Genomic DNA, 25156 nt, shown 5'->3' with positions numbered 1-25156 from the left:
CCCTGTGCCGCGGGACAGGTCGATGCCATTTTCCGAATCAATCGTGGGAAATGAGGAAAATGGTGATATTGGCATGCTACATGATCGTGTTTGGGCATTTACAAGAGCGGCTTGGTCGGGAGTGGGGAGAGTGGATGGAATCTGTCAAAATGGGCAGCGCGCGAGAGAGAAGAGGCACGTAGAAGAGGAAAACAAAAACAAAATACCATGTATCCACCAAAAACCAAAAAACCAACTATCGAACTGGATGACTTGGACATCACATGTACCGTAGCACTCTATCCAGAAGGAAAAAAAACTCACGTAGGCAGGCCATGGTTATGGTCATGGTCACGGGAAAAGCTGAGGAAACCAAAACTACTCCCGCTTCGTTTAGTCGTCAGATAAAAATGAACAAGCATAACGAGACATTTGAAAGGGATTCGTCAATAGAAGGAGAAGAAGAATGAGAAGAAGTAAAAGATACTGGGATGAAGAAGGAGATCCTGCAGGGATCTTTATTTATTTTTACCCCTCAGCATAGTTGTTTTTCTTTTTTCCTTTCCCAGCGCCGTGCATGTTCCGACATGGGATAAAATGTCCGTGTCCGTGTCCGTGTCCATCTCTTCTTCCCGTAGGATTTGGTGGCTCTGGTTTGTTCTCCTTGGTAGAGGTTGCCACTACCACTACCCGTACCACTACCACATGAACCTCTGGACGTTGCCCGGCTCCTGGGACCATTCGAACCCTCTGTACAGGAACATGTAGCACGTGACGGCGTTGACGGCGAGATACCACGCCAGTTCCAGCCGGGCCGACTGCGCGGCCGCCGTCCTCAGCAGCGTCTGCAGTGCCGACACTGGGAGGCGCGCCTTATCCTTCGGGGTAGAAACCTGTGTCTCCAGCTCCGATCTCGCGCGCTTCTCGGCCGACGGTGCAATGTATTCTGGCACGGCCAGACGCCACGTCAACCAGGGGACCAGAAAGTATCGAGGTTCGACGAGCGGGGCGGCGATGAGCGACAAGGACGTCGCGACGAGCCAGACGAGGATGAAGCTGACGCGCACGGCGTCGTCGCCGTACAGGATCCGCGAGGGCTTTGTAGACGACGACGACGACGTTACCGCGTCCGTCACACCGCCGAGCCTCCCCAGGACCATGCACGCGCAGAGATAGTAGACCGGGACGGCCGCGTATCTGACGAGCCAGTGTTTCCTAAGGATGGCGAAGACGTAGAATGTATAGTGTCGGTTGTCGGCGAGGGTGAAGGGGTGTATGACGGTGTTGAACTTGACGACGGCGAGCATGAGAGCGAGGAAGCTCACTGTCGTGGTTACTCTAGGGAGTCGTTGACGGAGACCGCGGAGGTCGGAGAAAAGCGGGAGCAGGACGGGCCACGAGAAGAAGACGATGGCCGGCCAAATATAGAGCATCTGGGCTAGGTGGATGGTTGCGGTGTGGTTGTCTCGGTCTCCGAGGACTACACCACCGTTCCAGACGACGAATGCGGCGAACGCGCCGAGGAGCGACAACTGTGGCCACAAGTCGACAAGAAGCTGGGGTATCATGGGAACGGCAGATTGGGCGAGAGAAATGCTTGTGATGGGAAAATCTAGAAACAAAAATTGGCCCGTCAGAGACTGATCATGGGGAAAAGCTTCAATCCGCAAGGACTTTTGAGAACAAACTGGCCAGTCGAACCTTCAAAGTATGATTCAGACACGGGAGGATCATGGACCTCACGCGCGCCCACTCTCTGTTTAACGCTTTCGATGGCCTGAAGCCCACCCAGATACACCGCGACCCAAAAGATGTTCGTCTGCCGGGCGGCCAAGGACACCAACCCAGCCAGGAGATGCAACGTCTGGTAGAGGACCTTGAGAGACCCCTGCGCGTTGGACCCTGCAGCCCAGAATACCTCACAGAGGACCACGGTGAACACGCTGAACAGATCGGTGTAATATATGCCCGAGAAGAAGAAAATCAATGGGAAGCAGATGATGCTGAACTCCCGCTGAAGAACGCTTTCATGATACACGGCCCTCCTCCCGACGGCCGCCAGAACGTATAATGCGACAAGGAACAGATACAGTAACAGCACGTTTGTAAATCTCCACTCGTTGACCGAAGCGCTCACGCCTTTTTGGGAGAAGGCATTCCGCACGGCATTGACGGAGTAGGAAAAGACGTAGAGGCCCGGCGGAGTGGTGATTTTGGGATCCCACTGTGACCACTTCCCTAGCCAGTACGCCTGAGCCTGAGGAATATGGAAGTATTCGTCGAGGTAGGGTTCCGGGACGATCTGATTGATCAGCCTTCGCCATGTCATGTGCGCCGAGGTGATGAGGCCGAGGAGCAGGACTCGCAGGAACTCCGGGCTCACAAAGTATGACATGGCGAGGTTTTAGGAGAAGAGGACGCAGGGGAGCTTCAGCAGGTAATGGGAGGAGATGAGGGGATGAAGTCCAGTGCTGAGGTTGAAGCTCGCCAGAGTCAAAAGGTGATTTAACGTGAGCGCCAAGACGCGTAATGGGAGATGTTGATGGATGGTTTAGCGCTACTTTTGCCGTTCTTGGCAAGCCAAGACAAAGCTAGTGGCATTAATGTATGCTAACTTGACTCGTTCTGGCATATGTTCGACCTACTCTATTGACAAGTCTGTCAGACTAGCAGCAACATCTACTCGGTACTTGCAGGTGACTATTCTTGGAGCATACGTAGACAGTTTGACAAAAGGCGCCCCAAAGTACCCGATACTTGTGGCCTACAGCATGCTAGAGAATGAAAACGAGAGTGAAGGTGAAACGTCTTTAGGTTGGTCAGGTGTCTTTATTGGCGCCCAGATATCGACGAGTTGGCTACGTGCTCGGTGGATGGCTGGTATTATATCGACTACACTGGCAGTACCAATGCTTAGAGAATAGATGACAATGAGGCACCATTATTCTCAAGCGTTTCCGATATCACTGGTATTAACAAACGGCAATCTTACAAGCGAATGACTTTGGGTTTTATTAGGCGGGCGCCGCTTAAGTGTAAAGTATTTCTGGCGGGTAGGGTTTGTTCTGCGGGCCATCGAATCAATTCGGCGCGTACCGCGACGAGACTGTGTCCAACTACATACTACAACCCCTGCCTCTCGACCTTTTCCAACAGTACAACTGAATGTGCAAGATACATGTCACTGATACCACCTCCTCGCCTTCTCCCCACCACGCCCTGAATGTCTGCCTTTCCTCACCCGCCTGGCCTGCTCCCCGCGGAAGTCGCATTCCTCTGCGAAATGGAGCAGGTGACGATATTACCGCGACAGCGCCTCGAACGTCTCGACTTACTGGGCGTAAGTCCCTCCCACAGCCTCTATATCAGATGAGGTGCGAAGCATGATTTCTCGTTTCTCGTCCTCATACTTACTCGTCCACCGACGACGATATTGACTCCTTTATTTACTCCGCCGCGTCTCTAGGGTCCAACCCGAGCGCTCATCCCCCCGCAGCGCACGACCCTCCCCATCTGGCTCGCAGTCCTGTTAAAGCGCCAAAGACGCGCCAACATCATGCCTCCGCCGTGGATCCTCGCAGAGAATCTGCAAGATATCCTCGACACCGAAACACACAAAGACTTTCAAGAGACCTTCTCTCCCCCGCCCCCGATTCCATCTTTGCGCCAGACAGACTACAACGGAAAGGCGTTTTATGCGTCTACACCTTTTGTGGAGGCGTGTACTGTGAACGCAAATCCCACAACGCTCCCGTATCATTGGTTCGAACTATCAGAGATACTACTGGAGGCGGCGAGCGATGATATTCCCGAGCCTGACAAAGTGAGGCAATTGCTGAGAGACATACGAGAAGTGCGGCTAGCCAAGATGCGGAAACGTGTAAAGCAATTGTCCGGTGACGGCGAAGGCACACGACTCGACGGCATAGGCGCTATGGAGATTTCTGAATCCAGAGGATTCATCACAGGTGTGATCGACGGCCTGAGGAAGATTGATGCAAGTAGGGAGCAGGAGAGGAGAGAAAGAGAGGAAGAAGAGAGGGAGGATAGGAGATATAATGATGATGGTGACGACGACGAAGACGACGAAATGACATGAAGTGTTTTTTCCAATAAGCCCGAGGAGTTATGACCGTTGACCTTGGTATAAAACATCGGGAACATTCATTCGAGCTCGTAGACCAAAGTGCATTAGTCGTCAATCCTGAAGCGCCTGCACGAGATTTGGAGTCGCAGCTAAGAAGGACTTGGGCCTTCTGCATCTTTCTCTTGCATCTTCCTTCGAGCGGCGAGAATCATTTCTTCTCTCCGTCTCTGAAGCATCTTCTGCCGTTCCTCTTTATTGCTGGTCCATCCTGGTGGCGGTGACTCTTCCTCTCTCTCCTTCCCCTTTGAGTTTACTTTGGCCTGTAAATTGTACCGCGTGATCAAATCTGGTGGTGGAGGTTTCTTGAACGGCGTTAATATAGTAGGCGTGGTAGTCGATTCAGCGGTAGTAGCCATAAACGAGGGGGGTGGTTGGAATGAAGGCGGAGCCTGAGAGATGAACCCGAGTCAGTCACTATATACTGTTGCCGCGAATTTTGGCTCCAGCAGTCCCCGGAGTCGTGCCTTACCGGATCTAAACCTCTCCCAGACAACACCCTCTCCATTGTAGCCTCTACACTGCCTCTGTTACGATGTAAATCCCACATTATATCTCTGCGGTTTAGTTGTGGGAACACCTGGGCTATCTGATCAACCTGTGCAGGTGTAAAACGGATCCCAGGAGTGGCGCCTCTGGAGGCAGTGGAGGATGTCTGAGAGCCGCCTTCCGTGGCGCCGGGACGGGATGAGAAGAAGTAGCGATAGATGAAATATCCGAGCACAGCGACAAAGGCAAGACTCGGGATTGAGATGGTCGCTTCCTCGTCGACGGCCGATGACATTTTTTGTAACGCGCGTTTGCGACACAGGGCGCTTGCTGACGGAGAGGAAATATTATGTCCTGCGTCTACGGCGAGACAGTAGGGATACCTGGGGAGCAGGGAATTTCAAGGTGGTTAAGACGGTAATGGCAAATATTAGGGGAATGCGGCGAGGTTGTGCTCAACAGGTCACCCCATGTGAGAGTCAGTTACAGTGACAAGTCGGAGGCAATGATATCAACCGCCAAGCCCGGAAGGAACAAATATCCGCCGAGGTTAATAGACCTTGACATGCTTCCTCGCCCCCTGGTAGAACATTGATTCAACGGACGTAAGAGATGAAGGACTCTAAAGGGCCTGAATATAGCTGTTTTAGAGATGATGTTTGGTTTCGAGGGGAAGAGATGTATTGATTTTTTTTGTATCTTTACCGTGACCAGGTTCCTTTCCGTATGACAAGCTTACAGGATCATTGTCCACACGACATGGACTACCAGGTATCATCATCATTGTTGTTCAAGGTCTTCCTCTCGATAACAACCCGCCTCGTCTATCAAAATCCCAGCTCACGACTTGGTAGTATCCCAATTCACCCACGTCCTGGGCATGATCCTCCAGACCATCACCTCTCCGCTTTTCAGATCTCCGACCTTAAAGCTCTCCTCTCTCACCTTTGGCTTTTTGCCCTTTTCCAGGTCTCTTCCCTGCTCCCACGCACGGATCTTCTTCTTGGTACCATCCCAATCGATGACCACAGCTACGTGCTCAGGTTTCCCGACATCGACACTATATTTTTGATGCAGCCCACCTTTGTGGCCAGAGAACTTCGCATTACGGAACGTGACAATGTCACCTGGTCGTATTTCATCAAATTGCTGTGTAGATGCGTTGCCCAGGTTGGAGTAGACCAGAGCACCATATGCTCTTGTGCCAACCGGCAGGAGTGCTGTCGGATGGGGTTTTAGGAGTTCGAGGACAAATCCTCGCGCGGAACCATCGCCAACAGTCGTGCCAGAAAGACCACTCGCCACTCTTGCGATCTGATTCCCGTACTGAACAGATGCATTTTCCAGTTGATCACGCCGAGGTGCAGGGGGCGGTCGCCCGTGGCTTTGTTCCAATGTCACGTGGGTTGGGTCTGCCGCATCGAAGCTAACATTGATGGTAGTCTGGGAATAATCCATGTAAAGCACGTAAATATCCTTTGAGATGGTAGTCCTGCCTCCACGTTTAGTAGAGGAACCAGTCTCCATTTCGTACAGAACATCAGGTCTTCCTTGCAGTGAAGGAGGTGGTACATTGGTTTGCGTCCACCACATTGAGCCCTTTGCGAGGTCAATGTCTTGAGCAATATACCCCTGTTCACTGCTTCCCCGAGCATGGTCCATTGAACGGCGAGAGAGAGTACCAGACCTTCGGAGGTCGGTACTCTGTTCAGGGATGTCTGTTGGGGGAGGAGGTGCGAGGGTCGGCGGCGCAGTATACTCCGGCTCTGGTGGTGGAGGTGGAGGTGCTGGCCTTTCTGCTGGTGGTGGCGGTGGTATAGCAGTTGTTTTCGGCATTGCACTGTACATGTCATCTTCCTCGAGCTCCTCTCTGGGTGATTGCAGTGATGTAGAATATGGCATTTTGGTATGAAGAGAGGGCGGAGGATGCTGAGGTGCAGTATATCGATACGGATCATAGTCGTCGTCTTCGCCCACCTTGGGAGGTGGAACTGGCGGAGGAGCTGCCCGCGGGGCATCCATAGACCTTCTACTCTTCGGCGTTGGCAAAGACGGTGGCGGTGGTGGCATGTCTCGCGGAATACTAACCGGAGGCAACGGAGGAGCAGCTCGTGTGGGAGGGTGCTTCGGAGACTTCGTATCGTCCGTGAGGGCGCCTTCATCAAGGCTTGAGTCACGATTGTGAGCCTTCAACGCATCTTTGTGCTTTGCACTCGAAGCGATATCTGTATCGTAGTCTCCGTCATATTCCGTAACTTCCTCCTCGTCATCCGAATCAGGCTTAGGAGAATGCATGGTGCCAAAGCCGCGGGAATCAGTCGTTGAACGGCGACTTGGTGGAGCGCCTGGCGGCGGAGGAGGAGGAGCTCTGGTCTGGGGAGAAGTCGGGCTCATAGGGATAGGGGGCGGGAGTCGTGAAGCGCGTTTATCAGCGACTGGAGAAGTGGAGCTCTCAACAGCCTCGAAGACCGAATGCTCAGGTGGCCTGGCTGGCGGCATTGGAGGAAGCGTAGGCGCGCTATTTGGAGTTTCTAGCGCTTCCTGGCTGTCCTCTTCCGGAGGATCGTGGTCTTCGTCCTCCTCATAACCAGGTGCTTCTGCCGACGCTTGCGGTAATGATGGGGGAGGGGGAGGTACGGATCGAGCTAAGAGATTCAGTAGGTTTCCGGGATGCAGGTAGTTCTCACATACCGGTGGGTGATTGCGGAACTGGAGGAGCTGCTCTTGGGGCCGATGGGGGAGGAGGAGGAGCACCTCTAGTGTCACGTAGTGGTGGTGGAGGAGCAGCGCGATCTACAGAATGTGAGTGGGCAAGTCGCTTTAGCATCCAAAAGACGTACCTTGTGGAACCGGCGGAGCGGCACGGTCTGTCGAGCGACGTTGTAAGGGCTTCGAAACATAGTCTTCGCTTTCTCCCTGAACACCAGGTTCTTGCGGGGTGGGGCGTGCAGTCTCGTCGTCGTTGTCGCTTTCTGGCGACGCTAGAGGCTCGTCTTGCCGCTTGGGTATTGGAGACATCCCAGGCAATGCCATGATCCGTACTGGGGCAACTCGTTCTTGTGGCTCTTCCTGCGGATGGCTCTCAGAGGACTGCCGAGAAGGCTCTGATTTTGGCTTCCTCGCAGCACCAGGTAGTCCAATGCCGCCAGGAGGGCCGAACATGCCCATCATGCCCATACCTCCGCTCATCTTGGCCATTCTATCTCTGAGCTCTCTTCTGCGGCGGATTTCCGGATCTTCCTCCTCTTCCTCTTCCTCTTCACCTCCTTCTTCCTCTTCGGCTTCAACCTGTTGGCCTCGGTCGTCATCTATTGATTTTCTAGGAGCAGCTGCTGGGACGGGTATTTCCGTGCCTTTGGATTTTGGGCGCTCTTCCTCGGTGGATGTTTCTTGAATGTCATCGTCATCTGCAGCTCCTGAATCATCGGCGTCATTCGTGTCACTGACGAGCTCGCGAGAAGCTGGTTGTGGCGTGCTGAGGCCTGTGGTGCGGCGAGGGAGACCCACAGGCTCATGTTCTCCTTCAGCCACCTCGGCGGATGGGCGGCCTACAGTCTCATTGGAATCTAGTCTCGTCAAAGTCGGCTCAGGCGGCTGGCTCTGTTCACTGGCCTCTGTGGATTCGACTCTTTTTTTGGGGGGTTTCTTGGGTTTCTCCTTCTTCTCAGCATTCCGAGCCGCTTGTTCCAGCTGCTGTCTTTGCAAAAGTGCTATTCTTTCTTTGAGGGACTGGGGCTTCGGTTGCTCTTCCGCCCCAGGCTCTGGTTGTGTCACAGTAGATTCCGCCAGATCCCTGGATTCCGATCCGTTCACACTCGCATCATCCTCTCGCCGATATGGTTTTTGGATGGGAGGTTCTCGGTGAGGTGGAGGCACGAAAGCATTCCTGCTAGGAGGAGGCGCTACAAACGGCTTTCTGATGAAACCACTGCTTGGCCCACCACCACCGGGCTTGAAAGGGGCAATTGGTGCGGCAGCGGGTTTGTTGAAGGCAGCGATCCTGTCTCTGAAAGAACTAGATGATGGTTTTTCTGCAACAGGTGGAGGGGCACGGGTGGCCGCGGGAGAAGTTGGGATGGTGGTCGGGGCGGTGGGAGCAGCAGGTTGAGGCTTCGGGGCCGGCGGAGGTGCTTCAGGCTCTGTTCTTGCCGGTTCCGCTGGCTCTCTTAGTGATTCTTTCTCGCTGTCATGCACAGGTTCGGATATCTCTGTTGGCGGAGGGTGTGGCTCTGGTGCGGGAGGCTCTGGGATACGCTCGGACGGCTCTGGAACCGGTGCACGCTTCGAAGCACGCACAGGGCGCGAAGGGACTGTCGGTTCGTACTTCTCGACAAAGTTCCTTGGGAACAGGCCTTGGAGCTTTTCCCCCGAGGCATCCACGTATTCCCCAGTATACCAGTCCGCGTCCTCCTCTTCTGTAACCGTGATTATCTGGCCATTATCAAAGTTTAGATCATCAGGCTCGTCTGATCTGTATTCGAAGATCGCCTTGACCTTGAACGGTACCGCAGGCATCTTGTCTAGAGGAAATGCTCCTCAAAGATCAGGAAGGAGGTGGGTTCGGGCGGAAGGTCGAACTTTCAATGATCTTACTTGACCAGCACGGTGACGCAGCGCCTGCGCCACCTCGCTTGAAGATCGGTGCCAAGGTCAGATTGAGACTTCCTGGTGAGTGATTATTAGATCACATGGACTTGCAAGAGAAGAATGCACGCGTGGAAAGACGATATGAGCTGGAACAGGTGTGGTGGACAGGAGACGTTATTAAGATTGTGAGAGAATGTAGACGACTTGAACGTGGGGCTCCTAGTTTCTCGCAGGCTTATTACTTGTACCTCGTAGGCTTCACTATTTACTTTTAGCCTCGTTACTTAATCAAGCCGCTTTGCCTTCGCTCTGAGTATTTGCCGCAGTCATCTCTGTCTACCGTGTCACAGGCTCATGTTTCGTCCTTTGTATCAAAGCAAGGCTGTCAGGACAAACTAAGAGCCCACGCTCTCAAAAGGCACCCACACCCATTATTTGCGCCTTGTATTGTTAACATACTTGGAGCATGGCCTGCGATGGCAACTGAGCAATCTGAAAGCAACAGAGAAGATCGCATTCGCTCGACTGCATTACGCCATGCCAGAGATATCGAGGAGAGGAAGAAGCTACAGGCACGCATAGCAGACCTAGTAGTCGAAGCTTTTGACTTGCCGTCTAGACCTGACGCTGACCCCGCAAAACCTCAACCTTCCGATGCTTCTCTCTTTCGACACTGTCTGGGCCTATTTCAGACCTCGGATTTCGATGATCTCGTCTACGAGCGAAATGTAGATAACCGATGCGGCTACGCTCTCTGTCCAAGACCAAATCTGAAGCTCACACATGGTGGCCAAAAAGTCTGGAATCAGAAGGGTGGGAAGGACTTCAAACTTGTCGATAAGAGCGAACTGGAAAGGTGGTGTTCCAAAGCCTGTCAAGAAAGGGCAGCCTTTGTGCGTGCGCAGCTTGGGGCGGAGCCCGCGTGGCTTCGAACTGGCCAGACCCTCGATATCAGGCTGCTCGATGAAGTTGATTCCGAGAGCCTTGCCTACCCATTCAAGGTAATCGCAACTGAGATTCTCTGCAAACATCGAGTTCTGGAGTTATGTCTGCTAAGTTCTTGCAGGGGCTCTCGCTCGCCGAAGCACCTGATGCAGAGATTGCCGAAAGGATGCAAGCCCTTGCGCTTGAACGTGGCGAGTTGAAGGTCAATGCCGACGACAGCGTCGTGGATCTCATTGAGAGAGATAGCGACGTGATACCGAGTGCTCCAGCACTTAAAGGGCACCAACCGCAAAATACCATCGAAGGACACCAAGCACGAAAGGTACGGTTTTCCGAGAGATGACTTTGGTCGCCATGAACAAGACCGCACCACTCAGGTTCGCTTTGAGAGTGCCGTGAAGATCAACTCTCATCAAGTAGTTGACGATGGAGAAGACATTTCCACAGAGTCCCAGACCACGAAGCTCCGGATCCACCAGAAGGTGCCGCGTGTAAAACACAAGGACGACATAACTTGGAGCAATCTTGTGGCATCTGAAAGACGTAAATGATCGGACGAGAAAAGGAGTATATCGACGACAGTCATTGCTGGGCCTTCGCCATACGGCGAGTGGCCTTTGGTATGTTGTACCAGAGATATCTCATTCGTTTTTCTCGAGGTTACCGACCAAATGCAAAATATGCTCTTTCAAGTGGCTGTCTCTCATATTCCCATGCCAACCAATCGCTTCTCGTCGTAGGTAGCAGTCCCATACTGTTGACTTTATAGACGCCCAGACCGAGCAGGAGACACTGCATTAGGACATATACCGCCTTGACCCCCAACATCTGTGTACGATTACCAGCGCTCTCGAATTTGGCGAACTGTGTGTTGGTCTGCGAGATAGCCTGGATAGGGTTCTTGAAACTGAAAGTAATTATCAGCATCGACGACTGCAAAGTAAGACTGGCACACTGACAGCATAAACACCATCATAATGGAAAATATCTGGAGCGAATTGCCCGACATGTAGCCCATAATAGCTTGCATGGGAAGTTGCTTCGCAGGCCCAAGTGCAACCTCCCACGCTTTCTTGAGTTTGAGTGTTTCTGTTTCTTCGGGGGTCGGTGGTTTTCGTCCAGGAGGTTGCGACTTCTATTGGAGTTGTCAGCGAGTGTAGATTGTGGGTGGTATATGGGCTTGCGGACCTGTTTCCCAACCGCGGCCCTGGAGCCTGAAAAGCCGGGAGGATCTGGGATGCTGGATATATTCTTGGGTCTAGAAGGGACGCCGTTGTTGAGGTCAACAACCCATTTCGGCATTGGAGGAGCCATGCTGTCTGAGGTCGCCATCACAGGAGGAGGTGTGGTACGCAACGATGCAGCGACGAAGTCCCTCGTCGATGTAAAGTTGTTGGACGCTGACGGGACTCGGAAAATGGAAACTCCGCCAACCCTTGGCGTGAGCGGCGGCTCCAGGGGGGACACACCGCGCAACGCCTCCTCAACGTCCTCCCTCCTCATCGACCTCCAGTAAATCTTACATTGATTACCTACCACTTGGACATTGTCACTGCCTTGAATCTCTCTGGTCAGATGTCGTTTTTCTGAAGATCATGCCGTAATTTGAGCCTCGAGCCGCTGGATCCAGCAGCAATATCGTCAACTGGAGTGACAACGGAAGCCTCCAACTATTGGGTTGAGTCGAGATTGAAAAGGTCAGGATGTCGTCCGGACATGGAGACTCAAAGCTCTTTGCCAGGGTATGCCAATCTCTTTAGCAGCAGGGCCTTCCCTTCTAGGCTGTGTCTGTCACTGCCTCCTTCGCTTGTTCCCATATTGCCGCGGTGTTCAGCATCTCCCATCTCACTCTCATTCATCGCGGTATTTGGAGTACGTCTGCTGGGATTCCAAATGTTCCATGCTTCATGTATCATATGTGTGATAACGTGAACTGAACAACCGGCTTCTATGAGATCCACAGTACATCATGCCTTTAGCCGCAATGCCCTGTGCCTCTATATCTCTGTCCCGTCGCTCACACTCATAAACAGGGCAAAGTGGCCGAGCTGCGAGCGGAACTCACAAATCCTGGCAAGAAAGACAAGAACCACACTACTAAGAAAAATGCTCTGAAGAAAATCGTCGCCAATATGACCATGAGCAACAACGACATGATCGCACTCTTTCCGGATATCGTGGCTTGCATGGATATCCCTGTCCTCGAGATCAAGAAAATGTTTGTCAAAGTGCGCCTGTCGCAGATATCCTGCTAACCCACGTACAGGTGTTTTTTGTACCTTCAGCACTATGCTCGCATGAAACCCGACATTGCTTTGCGAGCGTTGCCGGTGCTGGAAGAGGTGGGCAGGCCGCATTGCAGTGACGAACTTCCTGATACTGACGTATTTAGGATCTTCTGGACCCGAACCCTTTAATCCGAGCACTTGCACTGCGGACTATTTCGTATGTTCACGTTCGCGAATTCGTCGAGGGTACGATTGCCCCACTGAAGAAATTGATGTCAGACCAAGATCCCTATGTCCGGAAAACAGCTGCCATTACCGTGGCCAAAATCTACGACCACGACAAACGACTGGTCGAGGGGTCAGACCTGATTGACAGACTCAATAGAATGCTCAAGGACGACAACCCCACTGTTGTCGCAAGTGCGCTTTCTTCGTTGCAGGATATCTGGGAGAGGAGTGATAACATTAAGCTGACGATCGACTACGCAAGCGCCTCCAAAATCATTTCTATCTTGCCGGACTGCAATGAATGGTCCCAAACCTACATCTTGGAAGCACTAGTGTCCTACGTTCCACACGAATCTGGCGAGGCCCTCTTACTGGCAGAACGAATATCATCTCGGCTCTCGCACTCGAACTCTGCTGTGGTTCTTACCTGCATTCGGGTCATTATGTACCTAATGAACTACATCTCCGACAAGAAGAAAGTCGACGAACTTGCCCGCAAACTATCCCCGCCACTCATCACTCTCCTCTCTAAACCGCCAGAGATTCAATATCTCGCCCTGAGAAATGCTATACTCATCCTCCAACAGCGGCCCGAGGTCCTACAAAACGACATTCGCGTGTTTTTCTGCAAGTACAACGATCCGATATACGTCAAAGTGACAAAACTCGAGTTGATATTCATGCTAGCTAATAAGAGCAACATTTCAGTGGTTCTTAACGAGCTGAGAGAGTACGCAACCGAGATCGATGTCCAATTTGTGCGCAAGGCCGTTCGAGCAATTGGAAAGCTTGCAATCAAGATTGAGCCGGCGGCGCGGCAATGTATCGACGCACTCCTAGAACTTGTTAATGCCAAAATCCCCTACATCGTGCAAGAGGCGACAGTGGTCATCAAGAACATTTTCCGCAAATATCCGAACCAGTATGAATCTGTCATCTCAACCGTGATCGGTCAGATTGATGAATTGGATGAGCCCGAGGCAAAGGCTGCGATCATCTGGATCATTGGAGAGTACGCCGATCGAATCGATAACGCCGATTCACTCCTACAAGATTACTTGTCGACATTCCACGAAGAGCCTATCGAGGTTCAATTGGCGCTCCTGACTGCGACTGTGAAACTCTTCCTTCACCGACCCACAAAGGGCTCTTCCATAGTTCCGCAAGTGCTGAAATGGTGCACGGAAGAGTCAGATGATCCGGATCTTCGCGACCGCGGATATATGTACTGGCGCCTGCTATCGACCGACCCAGTGACGGCGAAGAAAGTCGTCATGGGAACGAAGCCACCCATTACAGCTGAGAGCGAGAAGCTGGACCCAACAACCCTGGAAGAGCTATGTCTGGGTATCGGCACCCTTGCCACTATCTATCTGAAACCAGTACAACAGGTCTTCCGGTCTGCACGGACACGCCGACTTCAGGATTCACCAGCCTTACAGAGAAAGAGAGAAGATCTGAACCGCGCCCTGACCGGTCTGGATCTCGCGAACCCTCTATCACTAAACACAACCGTCACAACTCCAGGCGGTACGCCCGTGCCCAATCACCAAGCTGCAATCGAAGCCGCCGACGACTATTTCAAGAACTTGAGCCTGAGTGACAACACTGGGGGGGATATCCTGACTAGCCCGACTGTCGGAGGCGTGGGAAATCCATATATCGTCAGCCAGAGTGCACCGCAGCACAGTTTCCATCCGCAAACGAGTGTCGCCAACGACCGGGATCTCCTGTACTAGCATTACAGGGAGGAAGAGACTGAAGACGGTTTGTATAGCGCATGAGCGACGGTGGTTTATGTATTTTGGCGCCACAACCGGGAAAGGCTGTAAACGCATGCGGTAGAACTGTAATGCGTGGGGATTTTAATTGATTCTTCGATCCAAACATCATAAATCTGCCATGTCTAGAGAGCTGCGATAATACTGCAGGTGTCTGAACTGTCAACCCAGCGTAGTAGTCTGTGTGCATCTATCCTTTGCTGTGCACAACCTACAGTAGCTGTGCCATATCGGGCTCCGCAGCCGACGTCATGACCGATTCGCTGTTCTCCAAAAGACGTTTTTGGAATTCTGGCCACTCACTCCACATCGAAATTCAAAAGCACAGGTGTGGCCTCCGCGAAAACGGGTCTACTGGACAGCACACTCGCTTGCAGTGTACCAAGTACAGCACACAGGACAAGCAACACGACCACGACATCCTGTCAGGAAAGGAACCCGCTCCGTTTTCATTTCCTTTTTTCTTTCCCCGGTCTCCCCTCATGATCGCAAAGTGACAGCAAGACCAAAAACCGAAACAGCAGTGTGCGCGGCACTGGCGCAATCATGGTCTCCCTCCTCGTCACGGTCTTCATAATTCAACTGGTCTGCCACCTCGTCCTCACCATCGGGTCCAAACCCATCAACGACCTAGTACGTCGAGCCTGCTCTTCTTCTCCTCGACCTCTTGTTTCCCCCCTCCACTGCTTCCTCTTCGGCTTGATGGGGACATACATATCAGGTTCCAGGCGACGGAGAAGCGCTTGGGAGTAGGAAAAGACACGATACAAGCCCACAGCCCCAAGAAGGAAGGGAGAACATGATACTGGGACAAGTTTTTTGCTGACATTCCCAACCTCCCGCGCACTATTATAGCTATGGCAAATCTACTGCCGCCTCCCGTTCCAGTCGTCCGCGGACATACAAGAACAGACGCGCCTGCGTCGCGAGGTCCTGCGGCTGAAACGAGAGATGAACGCGGTCAGCGCGCAGGACGAGTTTTCCAAGTGGGCCAAGCTGAGGCGGCAGCATGACAAGGCTATGGAGCAGCATGACAAGAAAGGTGAGTTTTGTTGGTGAATACACATTTTCCCCCTGTTTGCTGGAGGAGGTTGCGAGATGCTGGCGACCAAGAGGAAGAGGAGGAGGAAGAGAGGTGGGGAGGGGTGTATGTGTGCCGTTTACAATCGGGACTTGGATCCAACTTCTATCATCATTGTGTCCAGCCAAAGAAGAGGGTCAAAGACACAAAGGCGCCCTGCGTCCTCGCTCTCTCTACTCATCCCTCTATCTATCCATCGTGACTGACAGAAACATTTTTACCGTGGTCGCCAGCCGCCGCAGTTTCTTCCTCCCGCTCCTCCTTCGACACCAAAGCCACGGCGATCCGATGGACGTGCACCAGCGGCCTGCGCCTGGCGCTGCAGTTCTGGCACGCAAAGACGCCCGTCTTCACCTACCCGCGCGGCTGGTTTCCGTGGTATATCGAGTGGCTGCTCGGGTTCCCGAGGTGCCCCTACGGAGGCGTGAGCATCAACGTGTGGAGCACGGCCTGCGCGACCGTCATCGCGCTGGTCTGGGACGTCCTGGTCTACCTGATACAGAGCGCGCAGCGAGGACAAACAGGCACGGAAAAGGTGAATGGCGACAGAAGGAAAGAAGAGGTGCACATATGATGACAAAACATAAACAAAACTGTTTACAGGGGACAGGGCACAGCCCAGGTCCGAGTAGATACGATATGATACGAGTGAGGTACATTAGCAAGTCATCATAATAACATGAAATGCCCATTCTCCATACACCCTGCACACAACTATACAAACACGTCAAGGCTCAAGGATTCATTCATCATCTTCTTGGCTTGGGGAGCGTGGTTCCATCAGAAAAGTATTCAACCATGTTCGCGTCACTGACCGAAGCCATGCTCGCGTGGAGTCATGGAGGCCTAAGTGCTTGACTCTATTGTGATTGAGAGTTCATCATCGGAAACCAACCCGCTCACCACAGCCAAAGCTCCTTATCATCGCCATTCTCGAGGAAACCCAACCTCCGGTGCTGTTGTTCTCGAAGCGTAGGGGTGCTTATTCATGAGAAACTGCCGCGAAACACAGCACACCAAATCAAAGAGTCCGGTCCGTTCGACAGGACATCTGCACCATCGTGGAAGACGGTCGCTGCTTTCCATAAGCTACAGACCCAAAAGATAGTGTTGCTCCGCGTCTCGAGAATAAGCCCCATCGAGTTACCCTCCATGACCCAACTGCTGCAAGCACAGCAATTGAGGGAGAGGGCAATCGCATAACTTTCGACATATGACGAATTGCGCAACCTCCAAAAATCACTCTTTTGAACTCCCCAAGTACCCAAACTGACCATCAAGCTCCCAATGTTATAGACCCTCTCCATCTCTTCCCTTCGCAAGCTCGAAAAGTCCGAGTCCTCTCCGTTTCACGAAATGAAAAGAAGGGGGAAACCTGTCTTCACAGCGACGGACTCATATCTTCATCCATCACCCAGACAAATATCTTCCCTCAATTCATTTCCACATCGAGACCCCCAAACGAAACGGCTCAGAAGAGAATGCAGACGACAGCGAGGTCGGAGATTGAGGGACAGCAGGTGACTCGGAGAAGAGAGGGAGGCGAAAGAAAAAGGATGTTCAAGAAACAAAGAAACCGCAGTGAAAGGTTGCTTTTATGGCGGTTGCCTTTCGGCAGGTCCTAACGTTCTCTGACTCTCCGAAGAGAGCAGAGGTAGGGCGGTCCGGGGACTTTCTCCCAAAGCTGGGCCTTTTCCCTGTGTGGGGGAATGGCGACTAGTTGGTCTGCAGATATCTCAGAGGAGACTTCTGCTGTGCGTGAGCTTTGAATGCGATTCTTCGAACGCGGAGACTGATGAAACACAAGGGGAAAAGAGGGCGAGAGATGCAGCAGCAGAGCAGTTAATGAAGTTTGGGGCGGAAGGAAAAATATTTGCCAAGATCACACTAGTCCCGAAGCAGGTGAGGTTGCGCAGTTGAAGCCCTTCGACACCTTCTCCGCTGCGCGCAAGTTGCCGAACGTCCGCCCTTCCTGCCACTTTAACAACCTTATCTCGGTTTTTTTTTCGTGAGAAGAACCTTAGCATTATTAAAGAGGTCTTCCAGGTGAAAAGACACATCTCAACGTGGTTTGAGGTCTTGGGAGTCTGGTTATATATCATGAATTGAACGCGGGGAACAGCACCACTGAGATCACCCGAGCTTTTTCCTGCATATCAATACAGTGAACAAATCACTCCCAAGCTGGATTGAGACCCGAAAGTTTCTCCGGTCCGCAGATTAGCTCAACAGCAGCAGCAGCAGAAGAAGAAGCTCGTGCTGAGCGTGACAGTAATGATGAAGATGCCGACTCCTCGTCAAGGGCTAAAGCCAGTATTGGCGACGGCCTTCGCGCAAACAAACAAAGGGCCATCTCTCCGACCAAGGCGCGAACTGAGCTTTCTGGTCACATCATCTTCACCATCATCGCCACGGCATCCCGTTCGTCGCCATCTGCCTGAGTTGATACCCATACCAATTCCCAATCCACAAACCACACCAACGTTCCCATCGTCGGGCCTGTCCCATGCACAGCGGCGCCTTGCCTCGACCAAACCGGAGCCGGAAGCAGAACTCAAACGTACGCCTCTGTACGACCTGCACGTTTCGCTCGGGGCCAAAATGGTACCCTACGCTGCCTATGCCATGCCAGTCACATACCCGGACCTCTCGCACAAGGACTCCCATCTCTGGACACGCCAACACGCCAGTGTCTTTGACGTCTCCCATATGGTGCAGCACAAGCTCTCCGGGGAACTCGCCGAGGAGTTTCTCATGACAATCACTCCATCAGCCATCAATGAGATAGAAAAGCACCGCTCGACTCTATCTTGCCTTTTGAACGAGGAAGGAGGCATCGTCGACGATACAGTCATCTCGAGGATTGGTAAAGATAGCTTTTACTTTGTGACGAACGCAGGCTGTCGAGAGAAAGACATTGCCTATCTCGATCAGCATATAACGAAGTTTCTCAAGGCAAAGGGTGCATCAGGAGATAAGATCAATTGGCACGTCCTTGACCACCATGCCCTTCTGGCACTTCAAGGCCCCGAGTCTGCAAGCTTGCTCCAGTCGCTTATATTTAATGACACGGACGACGACAGTCTCGACACGTCACTGGATACACTATACTTCGGGTCAAGTCGATGGTTGCAACTGACCCTACCTGACTCCGGGATGAACACTCCCTCTCTCCTCATTAGCCGCACTGGATATACAGGAGAGGATGGCTTTGAAATTTCGATCCCGCCCGAAAACGGAGACGCAACCGAACTGGCAACGAACATAGCCAAAGCTCTCACCGCCGACAGCTCCAAAGTCCGCTGGGCGGGGCTGGGTGCGCGTGACTCGCTCCGCCTAGAGGCAGGGATGTGTCTCTACGGGCATGACCTAGATGAGAAGATCACGCCGCCAATGGCGGCTTTGGGTTGGTTGGTCGGCAAATCTCGCCGGGTCGACAACCCCATACCAGCCTTTAATGGCCATCAAATTATCAACAAGCAGCTCGCGTCGCCAAAGACCATGCCTGAGCGACGAGTTGGCCTCTTCATAGAAAAGGGTCCCGCTGCCCGCGAAGGGGCAGAAATCGTCGATCCGGAAAACAACAACCAGGTCATTGGTCACATCACCTCTGGTTCTCCCAGCCCCACCCTCGACGGACAAAACATTGCCATGGGGTATATTAAGAATGGATTCCACAAAAAGGGGACTCCGGTCGGTGTCAGAGTTCGAAAGAATGTGAGGAAAGCGGAGGTCGCTAAAATGCCATTTGTGCCAAACAAGTTTTACTCTCGACCCTCGTGAAAGATTGTCCAGGAGGCTCTCTACTCGGGAAGGTCGTGGTGGGCCAATCTCTGCGGCTCCACAGCAACAGCGGTCAAGGGGAGTAGGTTGGTGACTGTTTGCACCTGTTTTCACGGAAAGGACATGGGGATGAAGATGGGCAATGTGACAGGACGGTGTTCCGGCTCCTCTCTAGGTACGAGTAGATCTTGTCACACCCTGATCGTCGGCTGTTGTCGATCCTTTTGGGTAACAACAGCAACGAGCGGTATTCTGGCACGGAACCCTGGCCTCACCAACCCCCCCTGTTGGGCTTTTTAGTGTTCATTTTAGTGTGTCTTCTCCGCGACGGGGTGCTTCTTTTCGTTTGCCTCACTGCACCAGTGTATTTGAGTCGCCGTCTTCGTATATGCATGCAGCTGTTTGCTAGTCGTTTGACTAGCCCTAGCCCGACGAGGCCCCGTGATTTAGCGTATCCGAGGTGATTGGGGCCGAGACCTGCGTGCGCACATTATTGATCACTGCATGTCTTCGCAGGGTTTTCTCCCGCCATTTCCCTGTTTCGAGCGCCAGAGGCGTTCTTGGGCTTTGAGTGGTCGCCTGAGCATTCGCGACCAGCCGCAAGTGTAGCGCCGTGCCGGATGGTGACTCGTCCCTGGGGGAAAGACTGTTGACTCCAGGGCATGCAAAGTACGAGTCCCCGGAGTGCAGGTACCGGTGTGGCATGCTATTCCAGAGGACGCTAATCATGGATCCGAAAACCCGGAGCAAGCAAGGTTTGGGGCTAATCTTGAACTTTGGCACCTCGTTCATCGTCGCCCACATGGACTAGCAGAGGGTCGGTCAGTGGCGGTAAAGTGCGGTTCCCGGCTTCCCACGCGTGTGATGGCCCCCTCGATGCTCGAGCAGCTTTTGGATAAGTTTCCACGGATGGCTTTGGTGGAGCTGTAGTGGGCCCCCGACTAGCAAAAGGAGCTGGCGTTTTTGCCTATTTTGACGACATTTCGGTGCTCCGGGTCCCATCCAATCCGCATTCTGTACCGGGTAGAGGTAGACCAGTCTAATCGTCGATTGACTGGAGGATGGGCGGAATTTAAAAACCGCTTGCTGGGAACCATGGTGAATTCGTGACTATAGCCAAAGGGGCGTGGCCCAGACCTTGCACAGCCCATGGCGGACCTCACCGACCGACTCATGAGGTCATGTACTTCGTGTTTCGGATCAATGGGCTGGTCCTTTGTGACTTGTCTCGATGGATCCGGTAAGCCACCCAGGTAGCTATTGACCAGCTAGCCGCGCACCTCTGTTGCGATTCCGCATGCGTTCTCACTGTTGCCCTGTACGTCACCTTCCGCAAGCAAGAAATACATACTCGGTACTCTGCAAGCACTAGTGTCCATCTCCAGCTGGTCCACCAGAGTTGTGGCATGATTTTGTGTCGTGCAAATATTTCCCACACGGATTTGGAAGAGCTGGAGAGGTATCGGTCGGTGGATATCCCGGGTTTTCCTCGCGTTGCTTTGCCGGTGGCTTATCCTTCACTCCCTGGCCTTTGAGAGTTCCTCCCAGGCGACAATGCATCATCAAATGAGCGTTAGGGGACTTGTCTCTAGGCTGCTTGCAAATTTCCTTATCTGGTTATTTTCCAGGGCGCAGAGAATGACCAATTGCCGAAGCCACTTTCCCGGAAGGAAACGACTGTGGAATGCTCTGAACCACTGAACCAGCTTGCTGGTGGGTTTCCATGCGAAGATGTTTGATGACTATGCTGATCGTCCGAGGGCCCGGGCTGCTCGTGCCATTGCAGAGGTGTCCACCTCCCACAACAGGGCCTAGTCACCAAGCAGCCCAACCGGGGGAGAATACGAGAGCTCAAAGACTGGCTTGCTGCGCTCTGCACCTTCTATTTGCCCTGCTTGGCATCACTTTCAGCTGGATCCTTTGGCATTACCCCTTTAGCTCGGTTGGATTGTTCCAAGGGCCAGATGACTTAGCTCTTTTTGTAATTTCTTTGGGCCTTCTTCCAGGATGGTAGACAAGAAGCGCAGGTCGAAAGACGTCTCCTGAGATGTGCAGCGCGTCTTTATTTGCTCTCTGCTCGCCGTTAACACCCGACCAGGCGGGGTTCGATCCGCTTGGATTATCATGGATGTTTTTTTCTTCCCTCTCGCTCTGATGTCCGCTCGATGATGGAGGTGGCTGTTGGGCTGAAAAGAGGCGTGCAATCATCTCGTAGGGCCTGCCCGAGTGACAGGCGCCACCCCTGGTCAAGCAAGCATCGGCTAGGATTCGAATGGCGGCTCGTTCGCGAATTAAGCAGGGGACACACTGGGAGCGGACCCAGAGTCTTCGAAATCAATCGAGTCTAAGAGCCCTGCTGGGGGGTCATGCCACCTCGAACACGCAGCTTGAAATCCGACAGATATCACTGTCGCGTCCCAAATGGCGGGGAAAGGGGGTCAGGTGGTACACTGGCTGCGAGGTAGCTCGGGAGGGTAAGACTGCAGGACAAGGGCACAAAGAAACCTTGATGGCGATTGCGCTTGAAGTGGCTGGGAGAGAGAGGGTGATGGAGCTTGAGAGGTGGAAAAGAAATGGATTCCTCCATGCCCATGACCCTAGCAGGTTTCCAAGTTCACTTTCCCATCCCTTGGTACCATCCTTGAGTAAGTCCATGCAAGACCAAAAAGCCTCTGTTCCGCCACTACGACCTGTTTATCTCGCCAATGTAACGCTATGCTTCCTGGAAAATCGATCGAGGTCCAGCAATTGTGCATGGGAGAAACAGTACCGAAAACCTGTAGAATCATAATAATGTAACTATATGCTGTTTCGTATCATCACGTCGTTCTGAAGGCATAAATCTCAGTCCGCAGTGTCGTATCTTCCAGTGGGATCGCCTCATGGTAACCAGTCCCTTCCAGTAGCCTCTGGAATGTCCACTTATGCAGCCCCTTCTTTGTATCCCTGAGCCCTACCCCAAGCCTGCCTGGTGGCCCAGGAAGGGGATCCCCGTCATGCCATGTCCTTGATCCTGCACTTTGTGACCCATCCATGCGCCATGCTCTGTCTGAATCGAACCCGGGGTATCTCTAGATCCTGTGCAAGTCCTGCCCTGTTCCACTTAGTCCATAGTCCTTTCACACCATACAAACATGGTTCCAGAAGACATTGAATAAGAAATAACTGAAGGTGGACAACTGCCAGCGCTCAAAGAAGGCGGCCAGGGCGGCTTAGCAGAACCTTCTAAGAATGCTAGATCCAACTGTAGCGTACTTGGTCCACTCTCCAGAAGTGGATCACGATGATGCGCACAAAAGCTTCGAGTACGGTGCGGCCGAGAAGTCAATAATCGTTGCCATGCTGTCGGTGAATGGCCCGGGTAGTGGGAAGCGCATATGCTCCCCCTCTCCGTCGTCCTCGAAAGGCCTCTTGCGACATGTCCCTTCGCGGTCAAGGCTGCTGAACATAATATCGTCACTGCCCTCCGATAGTGGTGTCAGAGCAGATCGGTCCGACGAAAGGGTACAGGATGACTTTGCTGTACGGGAATCACATAGGCTCACCTCAATGTCGGTCGGCGTTCCTGCTAGGGCGCTTGAGGAGACCAGACTCGCAGGAGAAAAGCGAGAGGCGGAGGCATGACGGTAGCTAGACCCTCCAAAATGACCCCCCTGTCGATGGCTACCCATCCAATCCATCGAAGTATGGCTGTGTCCGTAGCTCCCTGATGAAAGTGGACCGGCATGGCCGTCGGTCCCATGCCCAGTTCCACGATCGGGGTCCATGCTGGCCTGGCTGTCTCGCCGTCCATTGTCCTTGTAATGGCCAGGGGATCGGCCACGCACAACCATAGGGTCGGATTCCTTGGTCGCTATCAAGACCCAGTTCTCGTCGTTCTGCCTCCCGATATTCGCAGAAAGCTCAACCACCACCAAAAAGTATTGCTGCTGTGCGCGCCGTTTGCCATTGTTGGCGGTGGCTTTCTGGAACTGAATTCTCTCAAATGTATGGGAAGTTGGGATTGAATTCGTGCCGGGGGTTTCAAACCCTGAAAAGCCACCGATGATACTTGAGTGAAGATGGTTGGGCCCCCCATACACATGTCCAGAGCTTGAGTACGTACCGTTTGTGCCGATGGTATGGTTGGGCGACGGTGCAATTGGGTGACGGCCAGGAACTGATTCTGTTGCCTTATCCCGTTTGGGAGTATGCTGAACAAGACCTCGAGCCTCGCTTTCGCCGTTGCTAGTCATGGCGGTTTTTGCAGTAATTGACACGGCAAATTGTTGGACCAATTCTTCGGAACCATTCCTATTCAGATAGAACGGTCCATCCACGATGCCATTTCGGAAGCCGAAGGAGCATTGTACTGCAAAATAATTTCGGCGGTAGCACGTCCACTTTCTATCGACCTGGAAAAACCCTTTTTGTATTGAGGCTATGATCTCTGGCATCAAACGTTGGTTGCGCAGTGTCAGCACAGGATGAAGAACGGTGGTTTCGTGAAAGGGAGGGCCATCTTGCCGCGTAGTGTTCTGGCTGTCATGGCAATGTGTTGACATGTTTTGCCCTGGGTATGAACCCTCTTGGAGTGGGAAAGCAAACGCTGGACTATTGCGAGCTGGAAAGGGATTTGACTGATACCGCATCCCTCCTGGAAATTGGCCTGGACTTATTTGGGTGTGGAGAGCTGTCGAATATTGTGGTATTCTCTCTCCCATACTCCTGAAAGTTGACCCGATGCCGTTTGCCGAATTGTACGAATGGGGAGGTGACAAAGGAGGACTGTACAACAGAAATTAGGACCTGTCACAAGGCTGACGATGGCCTTTTGGGGGAGACAAGAACTTACACTCTCTGTTGACGTTCCATGAGCGTCATCGAGGACCCAGGCCAGTTTGACGAGAGAACTGAAGAAGGTGCGCTCGAGAAATGGTCCGGCGCGCATGCATTGCTGGGAAACGGCTTGGGGAGCGTCGTATAGGTGTTTCCAGAGGCTGTAGGGTTGCCCCCCGCGCTCGCTGATCCAGTGGTGGAATCAGGCGGGCTCAGCAGCAATTGCGAGCTTTGGTGATACCTGCGAAGACCATCATGGATGGGTCAGTGAGACAGAACTGGTAGAGCAGCCAGATCACATTTATATGTCACACCTTGGAAGTGCGACCGTTGAGTCATGGGACGAGCACATTCTGAAAATAACCAAGAGGTAATCGGCAGCCTCTTACGGTCCTTCAATCACACCGGAGAGTGGATGAAAGCTCGCGCCGGGTGCCCAACCTTCAAGGCTCTAGACTTGCATGTCGACCAAATAGTCGGTCTGAGGCGCCATCGGGTATTTCAAAGACAGATGAACTGGTGGGGAAGAACTGGAGATCGGATACTCACGGTGTTTCGTTCAGAAGCGAACTGCCAGTGAAGTCAAGACTAGCATTTGCTGGCAGCGCCACTCCTGACGCACTACTCGTCAGGCTGCTCTGAGGCCTTCGACTTGGAAACGTGAAGTCATTGGTAGAATAGGACGAATTTGAAAAGGTACGCTCCTGGCCGAGATATTTGGATTCTGCGAAGTCGAATGGCGAAGACTGTTGAAGCAATGCTGCAAGCAAGCAAAGTCAGTAACGGTCAGCAGTCAAGAGAGTGCAGCTGAAAGGTTAGGATTTGATAAAGCAAAAGGAAGCCTGGCACAGCCCTCATGCAACTAGGCTTGAGAGAGCCCCTCCTTCGTGGACAATTACCCATTCAGTACAAACTGGCAGGCAGAGTAGCACGGAGCGGGGCATCCTGGCCAGGTGAGCGTAGGTGGCAATTGTGCGAAACGAGGGTAGAGCAGCCACAGCAGTGGCAGCTCCGTCTGCACACAGCATATCAATGCCAGATTGCCGAGCCGCAGCAGGATTTTGTTGACGTTGGCCTCAAAACAAAGCAGATA

General features: G+C 52.8%; 10 protein-coding genes across 10 annotated transcripts; 5 read left to right on the top strand and 5 right to left on the bottom strand.

Moving 5' to 3' along the window:
* Nucleotides 1-677: 677 nt before the first annotated feature.
* Z517_04095 (uncharacterized protein) lies at nucleotides 678-2374 on the bottom strand (the record flags this gene model as incomplete). Its single annotated transcript, XM_013429426.1, has 2 exons — nucleotides 678-1591; nucleotides 1681-2374. 2 exons carry the CDS (start codon nucleotides 2372-2374, stop codon nucleotides 678-680), a joined length of 1608 nt encoding a protein of 535 aa, XP_013284880.1.
* Nucleotides 2375-3202: 828 nt separating this feature from the next.
* Z517_04094 (uncharacterized protein) lies at nucleotides 3203-4078 on the top strand (the record flags this gene model as incomplete). The annotated part of the gene is made up of 2 exons (XM_013429425.1): nucleotides 3203-3319; nucleotides 3446-4078. 2 exons carry the CDS (start codon nucleotides 3203-3205, stop codon nucleotides 4076-4078), a joined length of 750 nt encoding a protein of 249 aa, XP_013284879.1.
* Nucleotides 4079-4215: 137 nt separating this feature from the next.
* On the bottom strand, nucleotides 4216-4907 carry Z517_04093 (uncharacterized protein; the record flags this gene model as incomplete). Its single annotated transcript, XM_013429424.1, has 2 exons — nucleotides 4216-4515; nucleotides 4596-4907. 2 exons carry the CDS (start codon nucleotides 4905-4907, stop codon nucleotides 4216-4218), a joined length of 612 nt encoding a protein of 203 aa, XP_013284878.1.
* A 545-nt stretch (nucleotides 4908-5452) lies between these two features.
* On the bottom strand, nucleotides 5453-9127 carry Z517_04092 (uncharacterized protein; the record flags this gene model as incomplete). The annotated part of the gene is made up of 3 exons (XM_013429423.1): nucleotides 5453-7257; nucleotides 7304-7405; nucleotides 7453-9127. The coding sequence occupies 3 exons, from the start codon at nucleotides 9125-9127 to the stop codon at nucleotides 5453-5455; spliced, it is 3582 nt and encodes a 1193-aa protein (XP_013284877.1).
* A 548-nt stretch (nucleotides 9128-9675) lies between these two features.
* On the top strand, nucleotides 9676-10487 carry Z517_04091 (uncharacterized protein; the record flags this gene model as incomplete). Its single annotated transcript, XM_013429422.1, has 2 exons — nucleotides 9676-10200; nucleotides 10266-10487. The coding sequence occupies 2 exons, from the start codon at nucleotides 9676-9678 to the stop codon at nucleotides 10485-10487; spliced, it is 747 nt and encodes a 248-aa protein (XP_013284876.1).
* Nucleotides 10488-10804: 317 nt separating this feature from the next.
* Nucleotides 10805-11458, bottom strand: Z517_04090 (uncharacterized protein; the record flags this gene model as incomplete). Its single annotated transcript, XM_013429421.1, has 3 exons — nucleotides 10805-11051; nucleotides 11104-11279; nucleotides 11333-11458. 3 exons carry the CDS (start codon nucleotides 11456-11458, stop codon nucleotides 10805-10807), a joined length of 549 nt encoding a protein of 182 aa, XP_013284875.1.
* Nucleotides 11459-11847: 389 nt separating this feature from the next.
* Z517_04089 (uncharacterized protein) lies at nucleotides 11848-14339 on the top strand (the record flags this gene model as incomplete). The annotated part of the gene is made up of 4 exons (XM_013429420.1): nucleotides 11848-11886; nucleotides 12178-12362; nucleotides 12411-12486; nucleotides 12537-14339. The coding sequence occupies 4 exons, from the start codon at nucleotides 11848-11850 to the stop codon at nucleotides 14337-14339; spliced, it is 2103 nt and encodes a 700-aa protein (XP_013284874.1).
* Nucleotides 14340-14927: 588 nt separating this feature from the next.
* On the top strand, nucleotides 14928-16036 carry Z517_04088 (uncharacterized protein; the record flags this gene model as incomplete). The annotated part of the gene is made up of 3 exons (XM_013429419.1): nucleotides 14928-15014; nucleotides 15237-15423; nucleotides 15696-16036. 3 exons carry the CDS (start codon nucleotides 14928-14930, stop codon nucleotides 16034-16036), a joined length of 615 nt encoding a protein of 204 aa, XP_013284873.1.
* Nucleotides 16037-17745: 1709 nt separating this feature from the next.
* On the top strand, nucleotides 17746-19245 carry Z517_04087 (glycine cleavage system T protein; the record flags this gene model as incomplete). The annotated part of the gene is made up of 1 exon (XM_013429418.1): nucleotides 17746-19245. The coding sequence occupies one exon, from the start codon at nucleotides 17746-17748 to the stop codon at nucleotides 19243-19245; it is 1500 nt and encodes a 499-aa protein (XP_013284872.1).
* A 3278-nt stretch (nucleotides 19246-22523) lies between these two features.
* Nucleotides 22524-23789, bottom strand: Z517_04086 (uncharacterized protein; the record flags this gene model as incomplete). Its single annotated transcript, XM_013429417.1, has 1 exon — nucleotides 22524-23789. The coding sequence occupies one exon, from the start codon at nucleotides 23787-23789 to the stop codon at nucleotides 22524-22526; it is 1266 nt and encodes a 421-aa protein (XP_013284871.1).
* Nucleotides 23790-25156: the final 1367 nt, after the last annotated feature.

The sequence above is a fragment of the Fonsecaea pedrosoi genome (assembly GCF_000835455.1).
Source record: "Fonsecaea pedrosoi CBS 271.37 unplaced genomic scaffold supercont1.3, whole genome shotgun sequence".
In the NCBI taxonomy this organism is placed as follows: domain Eukaryota; kingdom Fungi; phylum Ascomycota; class Eurotiomycetes; order Chaetothyriales; family Herpotrichiellaceae; genus Fonsecaea; species Fonsecaea pedrosoi.
This window is presented reverse-complemented; position numbering and strand designations above follow the sequence as displayed.